The 20,219-nt window shown below is 39.1% G+C and overlaps 1 protein-coding gene across 1 annotated transcript in view; it reads left to right on the top strand.

Moving 5' to 3' along the window:
- The first annotated feature begins 14,042 nt into the window (after window positions 1–14,042).
- Window positions 14,043–20,219, top strand: part of col15a1b (collagen, type XV, alpha 1b) — a 32,207-nt gene continuing 26,030 nt past the window's right edge. Inside the window, exons 1-3 of the mRNA XM_072364275.1 lie at window positions 14,043–14,501; window positions 18,615–18,802; window positions 19,409–19,618. Coding sequence (XP_072220376.1) covers window positions 14,144–14,501; window positions 18,615–18,802; window positions 19,409–19,618 — 756 coding nt within the window. The 5' untranslated portion in view covers window positions 14,043–14,143. The remainder of the gene's footprint in view (window positions 14,502–18,614; window positions 18,803–19,408; window positions 19,619–20,219) is intronic.

Below are 20,219 nucleotides of genomic sequence, written 5' to 3'. Positions count from 1 at the left end.
GTAGCTCCACTGCCTTTACCTTTGTCCATCTTCTGATGCTGAACATTTGATTTGAGTACTTATTGTATTATTGTGCTGTGGTGAATTCTTTAAGTAGCATATAGCTGTTTGTTTGTTTTTTTACGCAAGCATGATAGGCTGCAATTTTCTAGACATTACCCAACTGATTTTAGCATGTCAGTTCCCTTGTAAAAAGTCAGTGTAACATGTAATTTAGTCCATATTCTCATAAGCGCACATTGCTTTATAAAAAGCACAATGTGTACCCATAGAGACAACTGGATTAGGGAACTCCTGTTGGTTTGGGCCTACTCCAAAACTGAAAGAAAAGAAATTCAAAAATCACCAAGAGAACCACATATCATAAGAATAACATAACATACACTCCTCACCTAAGTCTAATGGTGTTCTCTCAGTAGTAAAAAACTTATTTTTTCCATTGCAGCATAGTACAGTATGGCACAGTTTTTCAATGTTTTGTTTTCCATTACATACAGTACCCTTTCACTTTGGGCAGGATCAGTTTTACTGTGTGTGTTTATGGCATTGCATTGATTTAGGAAACGCTATTTTTAATGCAACTTGTAAGGGAAAAATATAGAGGAGTTATTCCACCGATTGAGTTTGCGACAGGATTTTCAGTCCAGAAGAGTTTAAAAATATTTTGGAGAATTGAAGAAACTAAAATCAATCTCTAAATCCATACTGGCAGGTGTTTTAAATGCTCTTGTATTTATTAGTAATTTGCACAAATGGCATAGCTGTGGTTTATGTTGCAAATCATCTGCAAGACTTTCAAACAGCCTCATGGAACAAGGAAGTGTGTTGGTGTGTGCTGACAACTGTAGAGACCTTGCTCATGCCCACAGGTGACGTTGGTTCTTCTCTGGATTATCAGCTGCTAATGTGACATAGCATTTACTTCATGTGTATCGGTGAACATGTGTGTGTGCTGGGTTCTTCTTTTCCCTTTTCTGCTGCACTGTATTCCACTTTCTGCTCACCCCTACCTGTGGTGGATACATAAAAATATGCCATACTGATATCAACACGACAAAGATATCATTCTCATCACATTGTAAAGAAACACAGGAATTTCCACAGCCTCATTTCTGCATCACATGCTGCCTCCTGTGAGCTATAGACAGAGGCTCCCCTGCAATGCCACTCTCTCATTTCCAGCCATGGGAGTGCATCTCTGGATGAAAGCCTCATGCTGTGAAACGCATGCGTGAAAAGCAGCTACGGAACAAATTCCAGAACCAAACTCTGCACTTTCTCCTGAAAATTTCTTGTGTTACTTGTGAAAACGATTAATGTGTGAGAGGGCAACGCCTGTCAGTGTCTTGGACATTCCTTTAAGGGCACAGACCAGACATCATATGTGAAAATGTTTTCCCTTACACCTTCTCTAATAAGATTTTTATACTAGAAGCAGCATATTTAAATGGTATTTCAAACGTGGGTACGCCCACTGAAACAAACTGATTAAAGCCTTTTGCATCGCATGTAGTAACATCAGTTCTCTGAAGGCTAGAATTGAACTGTCCAGTATATCTCTGCCTCCCAGAGGACAGGCGCGCCACGGGAATGGTACTACATTGCATCCGAAAGGCTGTGTGATTGGTCTCATCTCTTTTTGTCCACAAGTTGTTTGTCAGTTTCAGAGGGCCACATGAGACATTACAGTCGGTGGTCACGACTGACTGTGGAACATTCCTCTCTGATACTAAAGTCGATTACATTGTCTGGTAAGGTAGCAATACTTGTACAACCCGCTGAGTTAAAAACAACTAAACTAAACTAGTCAAGTATCTTTTTCTGTTTTTGGTTCTCTGTCTAAATAAGAATTTAAACACTCTCCAGACTTAAATCTGGAACCGGTATCCTTAGTAAAAGCCATTTATCTAATGTTTAACAATTTTGTTCAGTTAATTCAAAATGCATTTATATAGTGCTAGTTACCAAAACAAAATTAACTCATAGAGAGAGAAATCTAGCCATTTCCTCTGAGGGAGCACTTTTCCAACATGCATGCATCCATGTGTGTTCTCTACATCATCTTCTCAAATAAGAGTTTTTTTCTACAGTGGATTTATTTTGGTGAGTGCATATTATCATCAACTCATTTTTGGGCTGTGCTGTGACATTAGTTGAGAACGGAATTTTATTTTGGACAATTCCCACTTCAATCTTGCTGCTGCCCCCTCCCTTAAGATGAAAACCCTTATTTCTGGCTCAAGGAACCTTCACTTTCCATTTACAGTTGGTTGAGTAGCTCTGAAAGGATTGCATGTTTAGCCAATATAAATTATTGTTAGTCAGCCCAGTAGGAGTCTGTTTTTGACGAGTTTCCTCTGTACAGTATAAACGAGTCATGTTTTTTTTACTGCCGAATATTTTACCCTTGTTAGTGTCGTAATTTTTTTCTCTGCTCAGGAACATAGGTTCCTCTGTTGCTCTCTATATTCCTCTCCTGACCTGATTTGTTCTCTGATGTTATTTGGAATAAAACACCCTCCAAGCTCCAATTTAGTGTTTTATGACTTTGTAACCTGGTATGTGAGTGTGTCATAAGGCTCCAAAAAAGCCTGTACCTAAATATCTTCACTATATTAGACGACTGAACACCCACCCTGCAACAGTGTCCTGACTGGAATGTGCTCATTCAGCCAGTGACTTTGGTTTGAACACAGTTGTGCACAATGGACCTACTGTAAAAGGTGTCATTGCTCTATGTGATGAACGTTTAGCTCTATGGGATTTTAGGTGGAAACAAATCCCTCACTGGAAAACTGACAATAAGAATTGGTGTTTCTTGTAAAGTCTTTTGACATTCTGTTAAAGTTGTTCTCTCTTTTCCACTTTACATATGATACCCACAGAGATGATGTAGTTTTCTAACTTTGGTAGCCATTAGCATTTAGAGGGGTGTGTGTGCTTGAGATCAAAGGGAAAACTGAGCTGTGTGGTTGGACAAGAAATTAAAGGATTTCCCAGAAGCATTTATTAGACTCACGTTGATTACATTGAGATTCAAAACTTACATTTTCAACACCTACTGCAATTGTTTATCAAAAGAAAAATATAAAATGCCACCAGTCCTCTGTTGTTATTGTTGTTTGGGTACACTGTTTCCATGGTTTCATGAAAGAAATTAGTGATGAATCATTTTCATTGTCTATCTGTTCCATATGATCTATGCTTTGGGCATGGAGCACACAAAGAAAGTCTTTTAGCAACTTGGAGAATTGGAAACTTTCTGTAATTGTGGAAAGAGTTAATGTTCTGTGGGTGCAGTTAATGGCTGTGAGAGTCTAACATGCACCTTTATCGCCTGAACTACACAAGAACGTTTAGAACATTCTGACACAACTGAACTGAACCTCCCTGCCCTGCTTTCTCATAACCAAGAAGATAAGAAACTGCCATTTATAACAGACCTTTGGGTGTTCAGTTTAGGACTGCAGTATTGTTCAGCTCACTTTCAAACTCCCTTACTGTTGTTTATTTTCCTTATTTTATTTCAATTTCCTAAAGGCCAATTGAGAGCTTCAGTTTAATGTTTTGATCAACCATCAATGCACAGCTGAGTTAAGCAAGTACTGATGTAGCCAGTATATATGTACGGGAAAGGAATCAAGTTATTAAACAAAGTATGCTCATGTGATCCATGTGGGAAAAAAAATTAGCAGAGATTCTGCCTCTTCCGACTTTCTCTGTAGGAGATAATTGTACATTCAAGTGTAGCTGAATTTACTTTACAGGTGTTGTCTTTTATGTACTCCATTGGGGGAGTTTGTCAGATGATGCTGCGGTTATATAATCCATATTTTATTAGAGCATAACAACTGTCTGGAAATGTTCTAATGTCTTTTGTTTTTGGATGGAATTCAACACAGTCTTCTTCTGTTAGCATTTCAGTTAGTCAGACATGTTTAAATATATTCTAAAAGCTAGTTCTATTCTAGTCAGACTCACAAAGCAATATTGTAGTATGTGAACATAAAACAGTGTGTAGTGTGTGAATGTGTCAATAACTTGTGTCAATGCTTCATAATCAGCATCCTGAACCTCACAGTAATTATATAACTGAATCCTCCTCTGCTTTCTTTAATATTTCTACCTGACTACATACTACATATAGTACATCACATTCACTCATTCACTTCCAGTAAAACTAGTTTAAAGGGACAGGGCTTCAAGGTTGAAGGTACAGTGTTCTTCTGTGTGTGTGTTTATAATCAGGCATGCTTTTGCATACCTGAGCCTGAGGCCTGAGAAATTATGCTCATTCCTGCTGTTTGCAGATGTTACATAAACCCACAAACACATTGATGCATTGAGAACAAATCTGTCTATTAAAAAACGCTGAATCAGTAGCAATGCAAACCCTTTCCTCATGATGCCATGACCTGACCTGTGAGTGGAATGTTAATGGAATAACACGGCAGAGTATTTTCTCAGTTCATGTGCGATTCAGATGGATAATCATGAATATTCAGCGTAAAATGACCGATTGCAAGTTCTTTAAAAAAAAATTTACATTAAATTATTACATTATAAATTGCTGATTTACCACAATGTTGTTTTATGGATCCAAATGATATCTCAGTTTCCTCTTTAACAATATATTTAACATCTAAGATTAGTCATAAATAGTTTTTCTACCTTCCAGTTTAAAGGACTGCACAGGCACAGTATAATGACACCCTGTGCCACAGCGGCCTGTTAAGTATTTGCCTTTAGATTTGAGACAGAAGCTCAAATTGCTGCTCTTTCACTTAGCCTCTTCACTCCCTGAGGCAAGTCTCTATTTTGGTTGTCAGTGATAGTGATGAGTGAGTGATTGAGGAAGTCTTCTGACCAGACTTCTAAAATACAGCCAATGAATGAGAAGTTATATATCTCTTTGTAGACTCATAGCTCATTTGTCTGGTTACAGAGACCACTGCCTCTTTGTAAAGGGTGACCTGGTCTTACAGTTTCAGATACCACATCAGGCTAAAAAATAAACCAACACTAAAAGCAGGTGATAATAGGAGGCCTCAAAGAAAAAAGAAGTTAAAATAATTCTCAAGATCAGGAAGGTTCAAGAGAGCGAAAAACAGAGGCGAAGGACACAAACCTTAAATTCAGCCTTCTTTCTTTCAAATAATCCCTGAGATTATGACCAAAAAAATGATTGACTGAAGTCTCTACTGTTTTTTTAAATTAAAACGATAAACCAGTGATCACTATGAGGCAAAGACATAAATATAGAGCTAAATGATTTAATACTGGTGCCAAATCTTACTGGGAATATGGTTTATGCTGCTGTACTGTACATACATGTTTATGTAAGCTTCCAAATTTGCTGGTCCAGGTCGAGTGACTTATCTTGACTAAAACAGTTAGAGATCAGTTAAGAAATCATAAGCTGTTTGATAAATGTCTAACATCCTTTTACTGACAAGATATTTTATTTTGTCGCACTTATTTTAGATAAATCAGAATGTCGCCAATGAAAATGAATGATCTTTATTCCATTTAGGCATGTTTCATGAAAGGGAAATAACTCTTCAGTCACCTGTGCGTATATCTGCCAAGAGGTACACATATGGAGGAACAAGTAGAACATTTTACTCCTGTGGTTCTGAACAATACAAATTTCTGTTGTGCCATCTCTGGGGGTGGTCAGTGGATGGTCCTCTGCCAGGGTGACTGTGGCGCAAGCATGAGATAATATTTTCCTATCACATTTCCACACAGATTGTAACAAATGCCTGTCTGAAAACACAATGCAGAGCACCAGTCCCAAAGCACAAACATCGTAAGTCTGGCTTCCATCGCTGTTTTTGATGTGCATTTATAAGTTGTGAATAAGAAAAAGTGAATGGAAACTAAATAAAAGAAAAAAAACTTCCATTATAGTGTAAAAAGATTTATAAGCATATTTGAAATGGTGGTAAAGAAGACTTGATGGACTTTAGAAATAGCTTTGCAAATTGTGTCTGTCGTAGCAAAGATGTAAATGACATGACTCACCGGCTGTTTCCAATCCGAGTCGGCACACAGTAAACTCATGTGACTCGCCAGCATCTTCCTTATATACTATCCCAGATATTCCCAGAAAAGAAAGTATTTCCCAAAGAGCTGTCTTCATTGGTCATTCTGTGAATGTTTCTCTTTCAGGTAATAGCTCTACAGTTTCTGTTTAGGAATGAAATGACCTGGCAGTGTCTAAGCAGCAGCCATGATAAGAACTGTTTAAATGCTGAGGAAAGGAGCCTTGCTGCTGGACTGTCCTTCATGAAAGAAAGAAGATGATTCTATCCCACAGTTCCTGCAGCCGCAGCTTTCAAAGCGATGCTGGATTGTTTTCATCCAGTTGTACTAGCTGCGGATGAATATGAGGCCTTTGACAACAATATTTAGCTTCTGTGTCTTAATTTTCCATTCTTAATTACAAAGCTTGATAATAAAGCAGTATTTCATATTATAGCAAATATACATGATATAGCCTCTGTGGAACAATATAAGATCATATTACATTAAGTATCTATTTTGTGAAATATCTATTGAATAGCTGTAGGTTCAGTGCTGCTGTCTTCAGTCTCAGCATTCCCACTGGGATTCATATCTGAAATCATAACTGCGATAACGCTTTCCAGTGGATTGTATGTGTTAAAGAATTCCCTTTGTGTTTTGTGAACGTTTGTATTGGAGGAGGAGATGAGCTTATGCGAGAGGCTCTGAGAACAACACTCACAGCTGAGCAAACACCGCAAGACACATAAACACGCTGAGTGTCACATTCAATGTCCTGTGCCTTACAGTATACATGCATGCGGAGATGTAAATAGTTCAATGTAACTCCAATTATCTCAAAGAACTTTTGTAGCATGATTAAATACAATAAGTGTTTAGTAGTCTTTTTTTGTAGAAAAAGGGTCTTAAAATTGTTCTCATGATAATATTATCTTTCATGAACTATGACCCTTTGCACTACGTCAATTTGATTTTTATCAGCAAAGGTTGTCAAACTGAAATGACAAAACAAAAACGATGACGGAGAACATATGGTCAAAAGTTATGTCACATTGTCTGTCTTTGTCCAGCTGGTCCACTTATCTCCATCAGAACTATGAGTCTGTCTTATTTAGCATATGTCTGCATCTGTATGATTGGATGTTTCCAGAGGTGAACTAAGGGTGAAAGGAGGACAGGGGGTTGTAGAGGGGAGTGTAGGCGGTAGGTTAGGCCACAACAATGACCACGGACACTTGGTGTAATGGAAAATGTCCCACTGCAGATGTCCATCTCTGACCTCCCATCAACTCCAAACAATGAATTTGTCTGTCTGAAATATGCTGCAGACCTTACAGAGTGCCACTGAGAGATGTGTGATCTGTGATGTCTGTGCTGTGTGTGTGTTCAAAGTCAGAAGTTGGCCAAGTCAGTTTGTCATAGTCACAAAAGCCTGTATCTTTGTAGGCAGCGTGTCAGTCATTAAGCCAGTAAACTTTTTACAGAGTGCATGCTGTAGTCACATGCACCATCCTGTAAGACCATTTCCTCTGCCCAAGTCACAAGCTGAAGAAGTTTAACTGCCAAAAAAATGTTTCTATATTTTATGGGCACCATGAAAAATCACTTTAGTTTAAGCACTAAAACTGAAAAGAGTGTAAATTGTAAAGCTGCACAAACCCATATTTTTTCATTATATTACTGGTGGGCTGACTTGGATAAACTTCCAAATTTGAAAAACCTCTTGCCAAAGCGCCTTCTTTGCTAGACAGCATACAATCCCATCAGGAAAGTGTTATACTTGACCCTGTCATCCAGGAGTACTGTGCCATATGCAGCAATGTCAGCTCTGAGGTGGGTCTGCTTTGGTGATACCCTCCAACTTCATTAACACGGATGATAGATTAGCAAAAATTGCCACCTCACTATCACTGAGAGCTGCTTTCGTGAGGAACAAGCTAGTTAGCGCTCCTTTAGTTTTGGGAACTGTGCATATCCAGTGAGTACATCCTGAGATCGTCTAGAAATGTTCCTGAGAGGGGCTGTATGAAAAAGCAAATGTCTGCAACATTCGCTCCTGACTTCTTGTGAACATTTCCCATCCATCCCCACAGTGAATTCTCTGGACCATCAGCGGGTGAGACAATGTGTGAATGTTTTAACCAACATTCGAAACATTTAGTGCTGCAAGTAGCTGGGTGTGTTTGATGGTGTGTTAGTCCTTTCTGCTCACTTTTTTTTTCCGATGTTTGTGTTGAAATGACTTTACAGTTAAAAAAAAAAAAAAACATCAGGATTTTATTAGAGCAGAGTGACAGTCTCATACTCAGATCTGAAATCACAATTGACGTTTAGCGGTGCAACAAAAGAAAAATGTGAATGAGAGCAGCTTCATCGGGAATTTTGCAGTATTGATATGCATTTACAAAAAAAAGACAAATAAGACAACGACAACAACAAAAGCTTACAGTGAATGGTAGAGCAAAGTGGTTAGTAACATAAGCCTTCGTAAGTGTCACCTAGTTAGAGAATGCATTCTGACTACTTTGTTTATTGAACATGGAGGATATTAAGCTGAATGGGGAAAAAAAAATTGCCCAAGTCAACTGTGTCTCTGAGTGATGTCATGGTGGTCCCATGACTTCTAATTGGGCAGATGCCTGACCTAGTGACCGAACTCATTCTCTAAAATGATCTTAACCAAAATGATGAGATCAAGCCATCACTATGGTTTACCACTCAGAATTATGCACTGCACCGAATGAAAGAAAAAATGGACACGTGCTTAAATAACAGAAATGTTAGTGCTGAAACCAAACCTTTCTCTGCAGCTTCTGAGTCTTTTGTAATTCTTTGTTGGATCTGGGTGGGCAGGTCAGTGGCTTGGGTTAATCCTACCCTGGGGTCAGACGCTTCCTTTGAGAACCGTTATGACACTTATCTTTTCTCCTGTTTTATCCTTTTGTCCTAATTTATCTTTTTTCTTATCCCCTGTTGCAAAGTGTCTGCTACCTCTCTACAGAATTTGTTCAGTCTTTCAGTTTGACCTTAAAATTTAAAGCAACCTCTAGACATTTTAAATGTAGTCTATGTAATAGTCTAATCTAATGCTAATACATCTTACTGCAAGTATCAATGTTCACAGCCTGCATTCATAGTGAGCACAGGTAGCTTAAGCACAGGTAGTTATAGAAAGCACAGCTTTAAGTATCTTTTAATACCCACAGCTCTAAAATTAAATCTGTGTGGCCACTAGTGACCATGATTCCTGCTGATATTTCAGCTGCAATTACCCCCGTCTGCTGTGTTCTGGCTGTGATAATCTGTTATTTGAACTTATTCTGAGGACAGCTGATAAAGACTGATAGATTTTGACCCACTCCCAGGCCACACTGACCCTTTTGCCTGCAGGTAGTCCCCTTTGTCTTCACTGAGGTTCAAAAAGTGTGAGGGTGTGTGTGTCACTGTGTACGTCTGTGCATGTGCACATCTACCATCATCTCTTCCCATTCCACACATTCTTTGTCTCCCACCTGCCGCCCTGGACACAAAGGAGATTTGATCAAACGGACAGACGCTGACCTTTTCATGCAATCACCGCTGAACCTTAACTGAGGCAGGACCACAGCCAGAAAAGTGTTGCTGCCCCTCTCTGTGAGGAGCTGTAAATTGCAAGGTGGCAACTTAAGATCTCTGTATTCTAATTACGAGACAGTGAATTGGAGATTTTGTAAATCTACACTGCAAATCCATAAAAGCTATGCCACTGAATATGCTTTCCTTTTCCTCATTATGTCACTTATTTATTTTAACACCAGTGGATTTGATGTTGATTTGATTAGATCCAATGCAGTTTTTCCCTGTTGGTCACTGATGCACTGATATTAGGCTAAACATAGTTAAGGACTCCCCACGCATGACAACAATATTACTTTTTCGTGCTTGTGCAGCCTTTCTAGGCCAAAAAACTCGTCCAAAAAAGAACTCCTTTCGTGACGAAAAAACAACAACCAACAAGTATGAAATGAAAACACATCGTAGGAGGAAAGGAAGAGGAAGGATAGATGGAGAGTTGATGGAAAAAAATGTCTTTGCAACACAGGCTTCATTGACTGTTCACTGCAGAGTGTTCATGTGTTTGAGTGTCTGAAAATGTGTGTGTGTGGCACACCGTTACCTGAGAACAGGTCCTCTCTGTTGACCTTTGCAGTCTGCCCACCCAGCTGTCAGCTTTGGGGTTGGTTAAGAGGGTGTGTCAGTCAAACTTACTAGATTATAGTAGAATATACACGCTAGTATAAACAAAGGGAAAATGGCATATAGTACTGACATACACACTGACACACAGAAGTACTGTTTAGTGGCACAACTTAGAGGTTTTTTGACACACAGACAGAGCAAGTTGCAGAAAAAAAAAAAAAAAAAAGAAAAACAAAAGAAGGAATCACTGTTTGAATCACCGAACTGAGCTCTTTTGTTGCTTTGGCACAAGAAAGTGTAGTCAGTGAGCCAAAACCTCTTTCGCTCTAATTAGCAATGTACTTGCACATTCAAACACGCAAAAAAAATAAAAACTCACATACACACTTATATTACACTAAATTATAAACACACAAAACGGACGTGAAAGCAAATTAATTTCCTCCCTTTCTTTTCTTTTATTTGTGTTTTTCTTATGTTAATCTTTCTAACCTGGTTTGTATTTCCAATAGATTTTCTTCTTTTCTGAATGCTTGTTATTTTTTTTCATGAGTGGGGCCTCAGTTCATCCCAAGTTGCCCTTTATCACTATCGAGCATGCAAAATGCTCTTTTGAATGGCTTTGTTCCAACAACTTTTTCATAGTTCTGATCTTGGGACTGTTGATTGAACCAGTTATATGCACCCTTGACCAAACTTAATTTCCTCTTGTTTGCTAACTCAAGTACATTATGAGACCCTGCCTCTGGGTGACAGCAGATAGTGTCATGACGTTACATTTTTGTGTGGGATGCATTTTCTGACATCATCCTGTTGGAGCCTATGGATATTATGAAAATGTATTTATTTATTTTAACCAAGGTTCAGCCTCATATCATTGTTATCTTTAAAAGTTTTTTTTTAACGGAGACCTATGTAGTATGTAATGTGTTGCAGAATCAGTCTGTGCTTGACTGTTTTTGACCATGAGGTGGTGACAGAGCTCATATGAGTGAACCAGGCTGCGCTACAATTGGTTCTTTAATGTGTTGTCATGTTACTGTATTTCTTTAGTTTAATTGTTTTCTACTAATATTTTTTTAATGCATTCATTTTGGACCAAAAAGAAAAACTTGAAAAAACTAGGATGTTATTTTGTTTTGAAGTGACATATCTTTGGCTAAAACAACAAGTATATAGTTAGGAGTGCTACATGTTTCTATTAGACACATCTCCTGATCTTGTGGGCATCCATCCTGTCTCCTGCTCTGAATTTATTGGTTATTTCTGTGAATAAATTTGTACCATCCCTCAAGAGCTTTGCTGTGTCAGTAAACCAATTAGAGTTTATTGTTAGGGGGTTGCTAGGTAGACCAGGAAGAGAAGAGGTGAAGGGTGAAGGGGTTACTTCTCCTGGAATCCAGAGGCCCTTAATGGGGGTCAGAAAAAGGAGCGCCTGAAAACACTCATAAGAGCGTGGGAGCATCACTGCAGTTACTGCATTGCCCTGAGCTGTGGGCACTTTCTTTTTGTTTTCACGTGGCACCATAATTTATTGCTGAGGTCATGTTAACTGTCTCTCACATCCTTCCATTTAATTCATCAGTTGTCCCAGTTTAAAGGCAACGGCTTTGTGAGCGCGTTCTGTTTCTGTTTGAATTTTAATGCATTTCTACTGTTATAGCTGCTTAGAGACGACAGGGGAGATTATTTCAAAGATTAGTGGTACATTCTAGTGACATATATAGCCAGCAAACACCTCCTTTTTGTTAAAGGCTTGGACAAGCAGCTTTTGTCTTTTTTTTGTTTTTGTTTTTGTTGAACATGGCAAATTCTCCAACTTTTAGCATATTTTGATTCAAGTGATCACAGAAGAAATTTAATTCCTGGTGTTTATTTTGGCTCTGTTTTCATTATGATAAAACTTTAACCTGTGGTGGGAGTATTTAGCCAGTTATATATTATTTCTGACAAGATCAGGTCATGTAATAAAACATACAAAAAAGCATGATCACCACCACCAGGAGTTCCAGAAGAAGGCGTGCATTTTTCTGTTTCTTGCTCCTTTGTTTATACTAAAAAACGTACATTATTTGTACTTTTTATGACTTCTACTGAATGTAGTGCATTAGTACTAGTGTGATGTGAGTTAAAGTCTGATTTATTTAATAAGTGTATAATGGTCTCTGTCTTTGAGTAGAATGTGTTACAACCTTAATCTTTCTTTGTTTTTGCTTTGGACACTAGTCATAATTACACCTCTTGTTGTCCTTAGGCCTTTTGTTGTCCTTAGACGTTCATCCCTCGCCTTCACCCAACTTGGTATTCTACTTTTTTTGCATTACTACCTATTATCTAAATGGATTCAAATGCACTTGATTAGCAGTTCCTGGCTATCGATTACCCTCTTAATTTCTGTGAAAGCAGTAGAATGAACTTTTTGTAATTTAACATTTATGTTCATGTGATATGAGATGGGTTGACTTTCATACACCCCAACGCATCATCGTCCCTTCCCTTTCCATGGGATCATGGTCTCATGTACTGTAATACATGTAATTCATTCCCCATGTAAATCATGTTGATATGACTATCATCAAAAGCCTGGCCCAAAGCAATATCTCAACCCACTGACACATCTTCACTCCAGCCCTCATCCTGGACCTCACCAAACATTGAGCGAAGCACAATACAACAGAACAGGCATCTCTTTGTCATCACTAACATGGGGCCTCTGTCTGAGCTACATGAGCAGTGAGCTGCAGCAGAGAGAAAGTCCACACTTTGTAAATGCTTCACATCAAGAAAACCTTGCGTGCGTTCAAGTTGTAATCAAGACACTGTCATTTACAAGTATTCTGCTAAGAAGAAGTTTGGTCACAGGTCGATATTTATGATGACTGGTCAGCAGCACCTGCCTAATAGCAGGATGCTATGAGATGCGAGCGTCATTGGTCACAAAGTCCACACTGGCTGTCACTGGCTAGAATATTCCCAAGTCAAACATAAATGCTCACACACGAAAAAACAAAAAAACAAAAGGAAAAGAAAATACACAAGCACACCTTTCCTACTTTCTTGTTACATATGTAATAATGTAAGCCCTCACAGCCAAGCCAAACTACATTTAATGTGGGCTGACTATAATCTGAGTGTTTTAAGTTCCTGAGAAAGATGCTGATACTTTAGTCCACCACTGTGGGGGGGGCAAAAAGATTGATTCTCCAAAATTGGTATGGATGATGATTACCTGTTATGAACTTTCATGTATAACTAAAATTAAATTCAGTTTCAGGGCTCTGCAGAGATAAAGTTCTTACTTCCAGGAAAAAGTTAGGAGCTAAAAGTTAGGGTAGCTACTCATGCTGAAGTTACAGATTGGGTAATGCATTTCATTTTAGTACTATATTTGAATAACTCACAGTGTGTCCCTCCCTACTTTCATTTTGACATTTTCATTTGTCTGCTTTACACACACACACACACACACAAGGTGAGGAAGGAGCAGGGAGCAGTTGTCAATAAACTTTACTTTCTAAACTTCCCGTCTGTGGAAAAAAGGGGAGATAGAATTAAGTTCACTGATGGTAGTGCTCCATCTAGAGGAGACGGTGTTATCAGGCTAATTCCACAGGAGAGAGGAGGGTGGAGGTGTGGGGGGTGGAGACCTCGGGGAGATGCAAACAGTGAGAGATTGCCAGAGAAAGGGTGGTCATTATGAAGAAGGGAAGAAGAGAGAAAAGAGGTTGAGAAAATAGACAAGTGGCTGTCAACCAAACAGTTGCTCTTGGAATATTTTTTTGTGCCTCTTCATCTCCTGGATTACTTTCACACTCTACAGGACTCTGCATGTGCAAGTGACCTATTACAGCTACAAATTAGCACTTGCCGTGTTTATGTGTTTGGACGTGTGTAGTATTTTGTAGCTGCAGCTCAGTCCTATCACAGACAGAGGATGGGAGCTGTCCGCCTCTCCCTTACGTTCTTTTTCCTCGTCTCCTCTCCTGTCCGAGGCCAGTGGTGGAGTTTCCTATGGACAAACCCTAAAACCCTCAGTATTCCTCCTTCTGTCACCTCCCCAGGGCCTTCTGATGCCCAGGGGACAGCATCACAGCAGGCGGGAAAAGTGGATGAGGTGACGGAGAAAGCTGTGGAGAGCACCCAGATGAAGGGGTCTGAGCTGGGCCCGACTCCCTACACAGGGTTGTTAGTCCAGAGTACTGTGCAATCTGGGATGTTACTTCCAGAGGAAAGTGCAGGGGGAGGCAGCAAAACCAAGTCTCAGTACAAGCCATTAAAACACTGGAAGAGTGGTGAGTGTTATTAGAATGCAGAACAGAAGAGGCATTCTTTCTCCAAACAAATTAAGGCAGAATAGAAATTCTAAATTAAGTGTTAGACCTTAGGTAAGTCATTTTCACAGTAGTTGGACAAGTCAATCAAAACCTTTTTGACTTGGGACTTTTAAGAAAACGTTGTCAAGTAATCAGTCCTTAGAAACTCAATATGTGGTGAGATACAACAAGCTTTGGTCAATTGATAACATCATTTTGTATTCATAGCTCACAAACTGTCATTCATTTTAATTAGTGCTGCTTTAATAAGTTTAGTGCTCAACTGTTGTTGAATGACTACAGTGGAAATTATGAATTAACATGCTTACATGTTTTTATACATCCACAACATTTGCAAACTAGTTTGCTTTGGGTAACAGTGATGGTTCAGTTGTTCAATAGATATACACTAACTAGTTATTGAAGTAATTGTGTCTCACGTTTTCTGTACCCCAGTTTTGTACAAGTGTGTCTCACAAGGCAGGACAGAATCCCTGGTTATTGTTGCATATTGCTTAGTGATACAGTCCTACCGTGGTGTGGCCCTTGCTAAGTCAAGTCTGTAGATTGGGTCATGCAGCTGGAAGCTTTTATGCCAGGGTGGAATTGGGTTTAAAATATTACACATGGCAACACTGAGGGAGTTGGTAAGGTTGGTTTTATAAGTCTCCACAAGCTGATCAAGCATCCATGTGGCCAACATGACAAAGATTAGCTCAAGGAGGAGGGGATAAGGACGGAGGAATGTGATCTAAAATTAGAAGCTAAATAAGGGACAGACTAGGCTGCTTGATTTGAATAAAATGAAACTGTCCTAATTATCATTCAATTACTTAAATTAATTTCTGAGATGAATAATGATTGATTATTGGGTTAGAGAATGAATTAATGAATTAATCAATCATTTAATTAATCAGTTAATCAATCAATCCTAAAATGGTTTGGATCCTGGAGTGGGAATATTAACTCAATAAATATTCAACTCAGATTTGAAAATATAATTTTATATCAGGACCAAATGTGTTTCTGTATCCACAATCCATATCACATAATATTGTCAGGACCTCTTAAAGCTATTGTTCTGTATTTGGGTGTATGCATATGCATGTATGTACTGTATCTGTTTCCTAATCTGTTGCATAAGTAATTAGGCACATTTGTTATGTTGCAAATGTGTATTACGAGCTATATAGGTATTTAACTGTTATTTATTTATTTATTTTTACTTAAAAAAATCTTAGTGGGAAATAATTTTAGTTTAAGGATCACGTGTAATTCACTAGTTAGTTCACTGACTATTAAGGTTATTGAATTACAAATTAGAAGGCATTAGATTTATTGATTGACTTCTCACTGACAACATATACCACTGTTTAAAGAGTTTGTAATGTTATCAACCAGAACCAATTAAAGAACTCAGCATAAATGTATGTGTGTGACCCTTTAGGGTTACAAATAATGGGCTAAAGAACGGGACCTATGAGGAATAGTCCATTATTGTGTTAGACTTATGTGAATTGCCCTAATTTGTTATGGGTACTACATTACCTGAGTGGTAATCGGCACAAAATGGGTACTTATCTGGAACACAGTTTGGCCAACCACATGTGCAAACCCAGCTGGGTTGTTCACACAGCACAAAATATGACATCTGTTTAATATGACCCATCTATAATCAGTTATGGGCTCCACATATAAATGATAGTTTGATAGTTATAGTGATACCTCTAGTCACCCAACATATCTAACGAGGTACTATCATGCTGTGCGGATGCATGTGCTATTGGAGTTATAAATATATCAATAGAATGAACCCATCATAGAGTTACCAAGGCATTTTAAACAAACGTGTTACCCAGTTCGGATGTAATTTCGTCATTTGCAAGCTCCATATTTTTGGTACAGAGAGACAGGTGGAGAGGCCCGGTGTCACTCCACCTGTCAGCAGTCCAGAACATATAAGGGAAACTGCTCTTGCAAGCAAAGTCAGCGTAAAGATCAGCAAAAGCAAGACGAGTTACATTTAGACTATGAACATTTAGGAAATCACAAGGACAACTGACTGCACTTTATAAGAGTGTAAGTTTTTTACATGAACTTGTGAAATCTACCTCTTGATGAAAGAATCATCGAGAAAAATAATCTTTTCACCATTATCAGACTACGTTTGACTCAAAGGGATTGGGTCTGTCAGCGGGACAACAAATGACAAATGCTCCAGCAAGAAACCAACCAACAAACAAAAAAAATACAACAGTCAAACAAAAGGAAAAAAAGAAAATGAAGAAGTCTGCTTTCATTAATCTTGACTTTAATCTAATCGAAAAACTTTCGGTTAAAGCAGAAAGACCTTGTTCCAGTTTAGAGCTTCAATGCATAGAGAAGCTAGTTAAAAGCTACCAATTTAATTAAATTATACTTTATTAGTCTCCAACAGGAAATTATGTTGCTGCTGTATGAATTATTGTTGAAGATGCATTATTGCTCCATATAGTGAACAGAAATAGAAAAGCACTAGGTTGACAAACATTTGGGAAGCTGAAGTGTGGCAGAGAGGGGTGCTGTTGAAATCTTCAGAGATCGCCATGAATGGACTCAGTTGTTTTGCAGCTTGGCAACAACTTAGCTGATGATGTCACACACAGCACTGGCAGGTAACACAGGCGAACTCTCTCAGTGGACAGCATTGACAGAAACTCACAACCAACAACTTAACATCAGAGGTGCAAAGGTGCCCCCCCCCTCAGTCTCATGTCCAGGACATTGTTTTCAGGAGAGCAATGCCACCAACTCACCTATCTCCTCAGCAAAAAGATGTTCTTTTGGACAGTTTTTCTTTCTTTCTTTTTTGAAGATGCTCTGAATGACTCAGAGGTGGTTATTCTGACCTGGCCAGTATGAACACAAACTGAGATTAAAACTGGTCATTACTATCAAATGTGTGCGTCACAGAGCACGAGTGAAGTTACACCTCTGCAGTGGCCGCTGTCAACATGCTGGTTTGCAGTCATTACAGAGTGCTAAGGACTGCACATCTGGACTGGAGGTGTAAGCCCTTTGGTGTGTTTGCGTCAGTGCTTGTGTGTCTTGTTTGCCTACCTTCCCACCTCTGTTTGCAACAATTAATGTGTAAATGTGCAAAGGTCCACCTATTAGCGGTGTGAGTGGCGCACAAAGCACACCCCCACAAACATAGATACACCCAGCCCTCTAATCAGGAATGTTTCCAGTTGGTCTGACTGATGAATTAGAGACCCTCATATGTTGGCTTGTCTGGTCTGGTCTGTTTTTTTTTTTTTTTTGCATGTTCAAGTGGGTGAGACGTCTGTTTGATGTGTGCATGAGTTTATGCAAATCCTTTTGTGTGTGCGTGTGTGTGTGTATGTGTCTTTATGACAGAAATGTAGGTAGAGAGTTTAGCGTGGCTGGAATGCTGAGACTTTGTTGCTACAGGAGACAGGCTCCATAGTCAGGAGAATCGTGGGAATGTGAAGCCACCTTGTCACATACACACTAAATACGCTAATTGCAAGCTATTGTGTGTGAATTTCTGTTTCGGAGGATTATGTCCATGCGAGGCAGAGCAGTGAGGCGTGGGCAGTGTCTGGATCAAATCAAGTCAAATTAAAGCCCTTCATGATGATTCGCAAGTACCTCTGCCCTTTCGCTCTGATGTGGGAGATGAATTAGCAGTCCATGGGAGACAGATGGGAGGACTCTGCTTGGAATGTCATTAGTACAATATCACCTATCTAGATCTGATGTAGCTGAACATAGAGCTGAATCTGGTAATTTATCCCACTTTGGAGGAAAGAAATGTCAAATACTTTAGTAACTGCAAATTTAAAAGATTACATCGTCTTATCTCCATTATGTTTACTGAGTTTATTGAGAAGTTAAAGTTAGCATGGGGTAATGAATATTATATATCATAATGAACATCAAATATCTTACACTGATTGCATCTTTGTATTTTGGTGAAACATCTCAAAACCAGAGTGCATTATGTGTTAAAATGAACGCCTCTATTCATCTATTGTTCCCTTTTGCTCAATGTTCACATTTTGCCCTCACATTCTCTGTCTATGTCAGAGCGAGGCTCGGGAAGTCATCTGGATCTGATGGAGTTAGTTGGCGTCCCTCTCCCACCATCCGTCTCCTTTACTCCTGGATATGAGGGTTTTCCAGCCTACAGCTTCGGACCCAATGCCAACATCGGCCGACTCACCAAAACCTTTGTGCCTGGGTCATTCTACCGAGACTTTGCCATCATAGCCACAGTAAGGGTTTGAACCCCTATAACATTTTAAACCTTCTTTTTTATGTAATTAAGACTTCAAAGGGGCCGCCATGGCTTAGGGGTACTCGACTATCAGTTTGTAGCTTAAAATGTTATATTAGTTAAATTTGATGTACAGCATATAATTGTGCAGCATTGTGTTGCCATCTTGTGGACTTTTGATGTTAAAACAAGTCTCTCTATTGCTTGTTTTTTTATACATCAATTGCCAAAAAAAAAACTGTTTGTACTGATTAAAACAAACACATTTCCATTTTCTGTGGAACTTCTGTACTCTTGCTATTTTGTTTTGGAAGAAAGTTTCTCAAAGTTTTGAATAGTTCCAAATTACAGTAGGAAGTTTATATATTATTGAGGGATGCTAACTAATAGACTGATAGGAAATGCATTTCCTCCCATGATGGCACGCCATACTGAATGTGATGGAGGCTGACCAATGGCCTCTGGGCAAGACTTCAAGAAATCTGTGACGTGCAGTTGTATTTACTTGTGTTATGATCAGGCTGATACGGGTGGAATGGGAGGAAGATGTGGACCGGAAGAGTCTTGGAGGCATTGAATGTGCTCTATCTTTCCTCAATTCCAGGTGCGTCCAGCCAGCCAGAGAGGAGGTGTGCTCTTTGCCATCACAGATGCCCAACAGAAAGTGGTGGAGCTGGGTTTGGCTCTCACCCCTGTTCGTGGGGGGCTCCAGAGCATCTTACTGTACTACACTGACAGAGAGCAGGCCTCCCACAGCCACAAAGCTGCTGCCTTTAGTGTCCCAGACATGACTGACCAGTGGACACGATTCACAGTGAGGTTCCCACCTTATAAGAAATATATCCAGTTGATGCTTTAGTACCCTTGTATTGATTATGTTTATGCCTCACATGCATTGCAGTCTGCAGTTCTAGGGTAGTAAAGGTGGTTATAAGAGGATGCTGCTGTTATTTTTGTCCCAGATTTGTTGCATTTCTTCAGGTTCGTGATGTCTGAGTGTTTTTTTGCATGTACAGTCCATTTCCAAATCTCCTCAATATTTCAATGGAATTCAAGTCTTGCATTAAATCAGTTATTCCTTAACACTCAGTTACTCTTAAAGCCATTCCTCGGTGCATTTGTTAACTTTCTGTGGATTAATATCTTCTTGAATGAAAGATCAAGCTCTTTGATATCATACAAAATTCAGAGCTGTAATTCAGAGCTGTCTCAGAAACAATAAAAGTTTTTGATTGGGCTGCATGTGAGAGTGCAAATGTCTGGGTTTTCAAGTGAGCCCATGTGTGAATAAAGTAATAATCTGTAGAACAGCAGGAAAGTGTGTTTGCTAATAATTACTGATGTGTGATAGCTAACCCTATGACACGTTTTCTTGTCAATTAAAGATTCCTGCTCACCACAATAGCCGCAATCTG

This window comes from Leuresthes tenuis, unplaced genomic scaffold (genome assembly GCF_036924035.1).
Source record: "Leuresthes tenuis unplaced genomic scaffold, fLeuTen1.0.hap1 SCAF_14, whole genome shotgun sequence".
Taxonomy (NCBI): Eukaryota; Metazoa; Chordata; class Actinopteri; order Atheriniformes; family Atherinopsidae; genus Leuresthes; species Leuresthes tenuis.
The sequence above is the reverse complement of the archived record's forward strand: the minus strand, read 5'-3'. Positions and strand labels throughout refer to the sequence as shown.